At 35.0% G+C, this 9,907-nt stretch overlaps 1 protein-coding gene across 1 annotated transcript; it reads right to left on the reverse strand.

Annotated features, from left to right (window-relative positions):
* Positions 1-3,641: 3,641 nt before the first annotated feature.
* LOC149531369 (F-box protein At2g27310-like) lies at positions 3,642-5,256 on the reverse strand. The gene has a single exon (XM_089809565.1). The coding sequence runs from the start codon at positions 5,050-5,052 to the stop codon at positions 3,994-3,996; it is 1,059 nt and encodes a 352-aa protein (XP_089665691.1). The 5' UTR covers positions 5,053-5,256; the 3' UTR covers positions 3,642-3,993.
* Between the last annotated feature and the right edge of the window lie 4,651 nt (positions 5,257-9,907).

The raw sequence follows: 9,907 nt of genomic DNA on the forward strand, positions 1-9,907 counted from the left end.
ATAGCTGACTTTTAGTTATTAGTCAACTAATATTCATTAGATTGATGGTTTGGTTGTGAAATTATTAATTAAATCAATTAACTAGAGTTAATTGGATTTAATAATTAAGTTATGTAATGGAGATTTTATTGATATAATTCTTTTAATGAGATTGTAGAAATATTGATATCAAGTTGATAGGTCTTATTCTAATAACTTGAATAATGACTTAGATATTTTAACGGTTATTAGTGATAATTTAATAATGATTATAATTAAGAGGCTTAAGTGTTAGAGATACTTAATTGAGTTTTAACCATTAAAATATTAATGAATCATGGAATTGTGCACCTATGTTAATTGGTAGATTAAATTGATCATAATCTTCTTATTCGAAGATTGATAATTGGCTTTCTTATATTTTAACGAATAATGATATCATTGATTTATGTTAAAAGTTGAAGTAACCTTAAAAGAAGAGTTAATCAATTTGAATATGAATCATGGTTAAATAGAGAGAACAATTTAATTAAAGGTCAATAATGATCAGTTTAGTGAATATTTATCCTTAAGTTATTCATAGAATGTAATTCTTAATAATGGAAGGATAATGCTATCGGGGAACAATTGGGTTGACTTGTAGGTCAAATGATGAAACTTAAAACACTTGAAGTATACTTGCAAACAGAAAACTGGAAACCCCTACACATTATTCAACTATGTGAATTTAGTAAACCAAAACATGTGTTTGCATCGTGTATTCTATATGCTTCTTGTTTTGAGTTTTGGGTTGACAAGTGTTGACCAGTCTTAGGTTGTTACCAGAGGCTCAAGAGTTATGAGATGTGTTGGCATGTTGATCTTATTTGGTCTCGATCTTTATAAACCCAACCATGGTAATGTGATCGTATGCTCTATGAAATATTTGTACTTACTGATTGTTATTGTGCACCAGTCTTCATGTGTGAAGATGAGATGTATGTGTATGAGACACTTGAGCTAATCATTTTTGAGTCATCGATCAGTTATCTTCAGATTACTTTGTAGTCGCCATGATGGGACTAAAATGTTAATTTATTTTTTGATGATGTCATGTTGTGACATGTTTGACTCAACCATTTTGGAGTCTTCGATCAGTATGATTTTGAGATATTCTTGGTTACTTGTTGAGAACCAATGGATATTGTGATTTATCTTGAGATATATTTTGGTTATTGAGAACCAATGGATACTTATGATTATCAGTGATGCCTTCAGTTGCTAATAGAGAACTATTGTGGTCATGATTTTCTATGGATGCTTTTTCAGATGCTCATGGAGATTTGATGATTCTTATCTTGGAGATTTGATGATTCTTATTATGGATATTTGATGCTGTTATGCATATTTGATGATTTTATTATGGATTATCTTTTATGATTTTGAGATTTATGATTCCATGAGCTTAGGGTAGGTAATCTACTTGTAGTGTCGGGAAGTGGCTTGCAATGGGGGCCGAGGCCCTAAGTGGCTACCAGGGTAACTCATTGTAAGTTTGGTTAATAAGTGATAACATTTACACACTAAATGGGGATTAAATGAACCTAAAAAGATAATTGTTTTGATGTTCTCGCCCATGCCTTGAGTGCTTGTACAGGCTAGGATGGGAGTAGTGAGAACGCATGGTTGCGACCATGCATTCCGTAGTATGCCTCGTCAATATGAGAGGATACTAGTGGCCGCATGAGATCAGTATGGACCCATGGAGTTTAGCTAACTGCCAGGGTAACTTGTACGTGATAAATGCGATGACACTTTCTCGCTTGCAAAGTAGGTTTCTTACATGTCTTTGTGTGCCTCTAGGAATTAGATGTCGATTTTGTGTGTGTTGAAACTTTTGAGTTAGTATACTTTTAGGATTCCTGGACTTATAGAGATTTGTGCTTCATGAATTGATATCCTATTTGAGACTTGAGATTATCTCCTCAGCACGGTGGGAGTGGACCACTTAGGTTTCACGCGGTCAGGTGGTAGTGTATTTTCACTCTTATCATTTGAGATCCGTCCGAGACACCGTGGCTGGAGTATCTTTGGTTGGTATTTATTCTTCATTATGTTCTTAGAGCATTATGATAGATAATATACCTTATGATGGATGTATTTACTGGTATGTTTCTTATATGGATGATTTGCTTTACTTTGCATATGTTAGTTGATGATTTATTATGCTTTACTTTGCATGTTAGTAGGATGTTTTAGGAGTGACATTCCTACTATGTTAATACCGATGATCTCTTCGATGCTTTGGAATGTTACGCACGGAGGGATGGCTAGGATCCACGATGGTCTAATGATGCTATTTACGGTTGGGAGGAACCGTGCACTTAGTTATTTATGTTTGTAATATATATATAACATTTATGATGGATGTTTATATCTTCTATGATAATGTATCATGTATGATATGTGGTTTCATTTACTTTAATTGCATCATGGATTAATATCGGATGATGATGTACTTTATTTATATGGATGTTTATTCTTTTAAGCTTTTCATACCCTGTGATATGTACAGTGGATGATTGAGCTAAACTAAAATATAATTACAAAAGGACAATTGTATATTGTTTAAGTACATTGGATGTATCATTGTTATTTCATAAGAATGGGATGTTAGATGAATAGTTAATTAGATGTGATACAACGTTAAGGGATCTTTAAAGAATGTAGCCTGTTATGTATATATATGTTATGTTTATTTTCATTTGAATTGTTGCTATTGCTTCCACAAATGTTATGAATGGTTTTATCTTTCATGTTTAAAAAAAAAAAATTGTTTGGCAAACTTAGTAAAATTCTTTGGATCCCTTGGCGGGGCATTACATATTGATTATTATATTAAATGTCAATTCAATATAATAAAAAAAATTAATAGTAAAGATTTCTAATTTCTAATTATTACACACTAATACAAATGTAAAGAAGAAGAATATTTATTATATTCACACATTTCATTAAAAAATATTTTAAAAATTCTAACTTTCCATTTGAAAAAAACATCCCAATGTAAATGAGCACATTATATTATATGGTAAGTGTTGGAGGAGTCTAGAAGTTCGGTGATGTTCATTAAAAAAACACATCCCACCCATCATTTAGTTAAAATTAAAAATAATAAATCTGCCACAATTCCCAACTTGTTAAAAGGAACTTTATACTGACAAGTAAAAAGGAGACGGAAGTTACTAACGGAACTGACAGCACTAGCTATGACCGGGTGCAAATATTTGGCATTGGCTAAATAGCCGAAAATTTGCACCAGCAGTTAGCTAGTGTCGTTAGCTAATGTCGTTACTTTTTGAATCAAAACCCAAAGTACTTCTGACAGTCCCTGTATCAAAAGTAATTTTTTTTATATATGTTTTTTATTTCGCTGATCTCATTTTGTCAGAGTCGAGGTGGCTTGTGTAGCCCCTAATAGAGTGATCAACCTTATAAATTTTTCTCTCAATAGTTTTCAATTTTTTATATTGGCTTTGTTGTATTGTTATGAAAGCCCATTCTAAATTGAAAATATGAATCATATTATTTTTTGAAAATTGAAAACTACTAAGAGAAAAATTTATAAGGTTGATCACTCTATTAGGGGCTACACAAGCCACCTCGACTCTGACAAAATGAGATCAGCGAAATAAAAAATCTATATTAAAAAAATTACTTTTGATACAGGGAATGTCAGAAGTACTGTGGGTTTCGATTCAAAAAGTAACGGCATTGGCTAATGGAACTAGCTAACAGCAGTGCAAATTTTCGGCTATTTAGCCATGCCCAAATATTCAACCATTTAGCCAGTGCCATGTACCTAGAAACATTTGATTTCAGTCTCTGCAACAACCTTTGTACACGGAAATTTAATGAAACTTTTGACTCAAAGAATATATATATATATATATAGATCAATAATAATTCTCCAATTATATCCATAATTTTACATAATCAATCTAACAGCAATGTGAGGGTTGAGTATCACAGAGCTTAGATGACACCAGTCTCTCCGAACATCAAGTAACAAAGTGAAGCAAATGCAACAATGCCACTTAAAGTACAGAGAGTGTCTAGAAGACCTTCATTCCTCACCTTTGCTTCTCTCACTTTGCTCTGTTGGCTCAAGTATTTCTCATATGATTGGAAAATCTGATTACCGTCTTTACTCTTTGGGCAACAAAGAGCTCTTTCTAGGATTAACAGACTGTTCCTGCCATTAACACGAGCTCCCATCATGTCCTCCAAATGCATGCCAAGTTCGGTAATCTTCAAACTGCCATGAACATTATCTGAGAGTCTTAACTTAATGGCAAGGATACATTGCACATCCTTGAAAGGCAATATGCTTTGAGAAGGCAATATGGATCCAAATCTCATTACAAATTCTTCATCAGAATGTCTCTGCCCAAACAGAGGTCTCCAGCTTGAAAGATTAGCGGCTTCCCCTGTTTTCCTGTTTATCACAATCCAACTAAGCTTAAAATTCTCCATCACTTGCCCCCAAAACTTATCTTCCCTCGTTTCCTTGTCAACAGAGATAACTGAAGGAAACCCATCTGCAGTATTGAGATCCTCATTCTCAAAATCCCAATAATTGATGAGATCAATTCTAAATGGGCAATTGCAGAACCAGTCCTCAAAATCACTTGCATTAGGAATGCCCCACAAAATCTTGGAATAGACTACCTTGTCCATGTAAAACACATCCACAAGGGAAACAAAATCAGAGGGAACACAAGTATGAAGCTCTAGGTTTCCATTACAATTCTTTTTCATCACACTGCAATTGAGATCTTTGTCACTGTTTTCATAGGCAATTGATGGAAAACAATTAGCATAGAAGTTTCTGAAGCCACCCAATGAAGAAGAGATGAGTTGTTTAACATCTGTGTCCACTGTGGAGGGCCAGAGATTCGAACATGCGTCTTCCCACATGTTCTCCTGTCTTGCAATGGACCAAAACTCTGTAGAAACACACCCTGCATTTGCAAGTGTTATGCTATCCACACGCCCTAAAATCTCAGAGATAAGATCACCATTCAAAGACATGATGATAATTTAGGTGGGCGCCGAATGATTTGGGAAAAACCAGTTGACTGACGATTTCCAAGAAAACAGACTATAAATTTCTCAATTTCCTGAAGTGTGTAACAGAGCTGCTAAGTATTGATTTTGTTCCCCATTTTATACAAAGCAGAGATCAAAAATCGCAAGCTGCCAAATTGAAGCACAAATGGAACATTCCACCCCACGTTTCCCGATCGTATCACGCAGGGTAGCTAGATTCACATTTCAAGCTGTTTGACTTCATCCTCGTCACTAAAACCATTGGATTTGGTTGAGTTTACGCAATAAAACTTTCAAAGAATGTGTTTTTTAATATATTCAAGTCGCATCTTTTGAAGATGAGATCAGATGGAGACCGTGTGGATTAGGATTTCCACGTTGCAGGAGGCGTGGAATAAGGTGCTTCGTACGAGTTGTTTAATCAGCGAAACTTTCAATTCAAAAGACTGAGACGTTGGGTTTAAACTAATTGATTGTTTTTCAATTAGGGAGAGGACCCGCTTATAATTTCGTAGAAGCGGCTAAGGCATCCTTACGCGGTCTACGATGTGACACACTTTCACGCACAGTGTTTACGTGGGCTTTGAAAACTTCTAGAGGGAAAGAGCCTATTTACAAGCTGCAATATGCCCTCCTCACAACAACACCCACAAGGATCTCGAGAGGAAGAGGGAGTCGAGATAATCTTGACCACAACACAAGAGGTAAGCTTGTGAATGAGTGTTCCAATAGTCACAAACAACCTCGTTGTGCCCACATTGACATCCAAATGAAGGAGATTGATCTTGAGAGGAAGAGGGAGTAAATGCAACTTTGACCACAATACAAGACATGTTTGTGAATGAGTCTCCCAAAGGTCACAAACAACCTCGTTATATCTACATCGACACGCACAAGAAATTTGATCTCAAGAAGAGGAAGTTGAGGCAACCTTGCTCACAATAAGAGGTGAGCTTGCCAATGAGTCTCCCAATGGCTAAAAACGACCTTGTTATGTTCATGTTGACACCCACAAAAAGAAGATTGATCTTGAGAGGAAGAGGGAGTCAAGGAAACTTTGGCCACAATACGAGGTAAACTTGTAAACGAGTCTTTGAAAGGTCTTAAATAACCTTGCTATGCTCAAGACAACACCCACAAGAAGAAGATTGACCTTGAGAGGAACAATGGATCGATGCAAACTTGACCACAAAAAGAGGAAAGTTCGTGAATGAATCTCCCTATGACCACAAATAACCTTGTTATGTCCACACAAGGAGGAGATTGATATCAATAGGAAGAGGGAGTCAAGGTAATCTTGAACACAATACAAGAGGTATTTGCCCTAATGATCTAGTAAAACTACAAATTTGTTACCTTGCACTTGAATATGTAATAACACATAACAACAAATCATAACTTTAGTTCAAAAATAAAATTCTTGATCAATAGAGCATCAAAAAAAAAAAGAATATCTATCTTTAAACTAAAGTATATTTGATAAAAGCTTTTCAAAGTAAGTTAAATAAATTTAGGGTTGAAGAAAATTATACAACTAAATGCATTTCAATTAAATTAATATAAAAAAGAATATGATACTTCTAAATTAAATTTAATATCAATTATAATAAATGTTAATTATGTACATGAAAAAGAAATGTGTTGTTCTAAATCAATAATTGTGAAAAGTATATAAATCAAACACACACAAAAATGTTAAAATTTAATGAAATATTGTATAAATTATTTTTTGGAAAAAATGCAACATTGTCACCATTGTTGAAGAGGAGGGAAAAGTGAACCCAAAGAAAATAATAATCAAGAGAATCATATGGAGGAAATCATGGAAATGATGAATCATCCAAAATAAAAGGTAAATGAGAATTGTGTGGTTATTGGTAAAGCACTCACTTCTCAAGATCACATCACCAACAACATCGTGAAAAAACTAAGAATAGGTTGCAAGAAGGATTAAAAGGAAAGAACCTCCAAAAAGGTAAGTTTGATGCATCATAGGTTGCATTGCAAGATCTCAAAAGAGATTATAAACTCATTAAGGCATTACTTAGGATTAATTAATGTTTCTACCCTTTTGTGGGTGGTTCTTTGTGCTCTAGGATGGAGCTTTTAAACATTATAATAGTTATTGTGCATTATAATTGTGGGGAATTGAGATTGGTTTTATTTTTGTTTGTTGGGGACGTTGTTATGCTAGTTTTTGGTTGGTTGTATTATTGGGGACCCTTCACTATTTTGTTTCTAATTTTGTGCTTTAAGCAATATTTTATCATGTGAGAAATCAAATCCCTCTCCATAATTAAAAATTTGTCACTATTGCCTTTTACTTTCTCTTCATTTTTTCCCTAAAAAACACTTTTTCAATGTCTCCCATAAAATTTTGATGTAGTGTCAAGTGAGATACCTTAGTTGGTCTCCTTAACAGAAAATAATTTTGTTATACCCACCTTTTATAAACTTTAAAGTTTCTTAGGTAAATAAATTTGTTCTATTGTGTTACTTTTTGTTGGCATTAAGTTATTATTGCCATTAGTGACAACACTTATATGTATCAGTATAGCTACCGAGCTCATCACTCAGTCTACAATGTATACCGAGCATTCAATGGTTACCTTGTACATTCATCACTTAAGTAGTTTACACCGAGCTTCACAGTTCACATCAAGCATTCTAGTGTTAACCGAGCTAAGTATAGCTACCGAGTGAATGTGCAATCCAACAGTATCTACCGAGTTTACAGTGTTTACCAAGTGATGGAAGCGCAGTGTTTACCGAGTGATGGAAGTGCAGTGTTTACCGAGTGATGGAAGCATAGTGTCAACCGAGTGATGGAAGCACAGTAATGAAAGTATAATGTTTACCGAGTGAAAGCAGGTAAACGAAGGATTTAGTTTTTACCGAGTGATACTATATCCACCGAGTCTCCAATGGTTACCAATTTCAAAACTACGTCAGGTGATTAGTATGGACCGAGCCTTCACTTCTACCGAGTGCATGATGATGCCGAGTAATGCAGTGGATGCCGAGTATCAGAAGGTCATTGAGTCAGTTCAATGAACTCGAGTTATTTACTGTTTGGCCAACTCAGTAATATTTTGTTCACTTGTGTTTTAGCCGACCTTGCAATTGTAATTATTGGAATGGTATATATGTAATGTATTATATCATTTTCAAATGGAATGGAATATGGATGAAAGTATAAAGAGAGACATTTAATGTTTGAGAAGTATAAATGCGAATCAACAGAAGAGCAGAATATTCAACAAGGTCTATAAGGAGCAGTAAAGTTTCATCAGTCACAAGAGGTGATCTATACTTCAAGGATCTAATCAGCAAATCAAGTTTGTAAGTAGATCCATTGTTTCATCCTAACAGGTGAATCAGTTTTGTAAATCCTTTAACAGGGTAGACTTAACAGTCTTTGTATAAATCTCCTAACAGAGTGCATACTTTAGTGTATGTTTGTAAATCCTCTAACAAGGTGGATCTAGTAGTCCTTTATGCTTCTAATAGGGCAGATCACCAGAAGTGGTCAATGTAAGTCTTAACAGGCCAACTTCATACTGCAGTAACGATGTTTTGTGGGTATCATCCCCACCCTAGTTTTACTTTCTATTTGGAAGGTTTCTGGGTCACCAAATCACTATGTACATGTGTTATGAATGTTTGATCTCTCATTTATGTAGTAGATTAGATGAATGAATGGTGAATAGTATATATGGTTAAAGTGCTAAAATGTTCTAAATTTTTAAGGTTACTAATTCACCCCTCCTCTCTTAGTAACCTATCTTATCTTGAATATTTCCAACAACTTTTAAAATATTTTAATGTCATTGTATGTTTTCCATTTATTTTGTAGAAAATATAATCATTTTTTTGTTAAAGTAGTATGTAAAACTAAACATCAAAAAGTATCAAAAGTTTAAGGTGAATGAATCACCAATCCTGTTAGAGTAATTATTTACTATGCTTATTAATTAGATCGCATTGATTTAATTAATTAAGTCCTTTTATTACTCTAGTCGATTAAGCTTTCTCTTAGGTGCATATAATTAATATTTTATATTAATTATAATGCACAAACATAGTTTTCTTTCCCTCTACAGTTTCGTTCACCTTTAAGGTTGAACTTTTGTACTTTTTGCTTTCATAACTTGGAATACAACTTTTCTCTCACACCGCTGAGATTTTTCAAGCTCTACTTTTCCTCTTTCAGTTTCTCTTCAGCAGTTTATTTTGCATGCAAGTAATCTTGGGCACAGTAAAGTTGGCTTTCATCAACTTCTTCATGGTATTAGAGCAACCCTATTGCTTCTCTGTTGAATGATTTTCGAAGCCCTGATTCGAAGACACAAACCCCAATTTGTTTGTGCTTTTTTCTTCAGTTGAGGGGAGGAGCAAATTTTTGGGGCACTTTGGGCCTAAGCAGATGCTACCATTGGATTTGAAAGGCCATTTGCAGTAAAGATACATATAAAAATTATCACTTTTGGCTTCTGAGCATCTGGGAAAAATTTTTACCCCCCTAGGAGGCCGTACAAACATGATTTTAGAGAAAAAAATTAAAAAATCATTTTTTTGGCCACATCTGAGTGGCCACCACTGCACAGCCACCACCACATAGCCTGCATGCCACCCGCAAGCTGTTGCAGTTGGCCGTACCACCGCAGGTCAGCCCGGGCCCGACCACCACCAACGGGTCACCCATCCACCACCCCCACTAGCGGCGCAACTGAAGGTAGCCACCTTCACCGGTGCCACACCTATTTCCTCCACTCCAGAGCCACCACCTGAAAACCTACCACTAACGTCAGATTCTAGCAGCCTACGTCAGCATTTT

Source organism: Cupressus sempervirens, chromosome 11 (genome assembly GCF_028749045.1).
Source record: "Cupressus sempervirens isolate cs-2001-9-10 chromosome 11, ASM2874904v1, whole genome shotgun sequence".
NCBI classification, from domain to species: domain Eukaryota; kingdom Viridiplantae; phylum Streptophyta; class Pinopsida; order Cupressales; family Cupressaceae; genus Cupressus; species Cupressus sempervirens.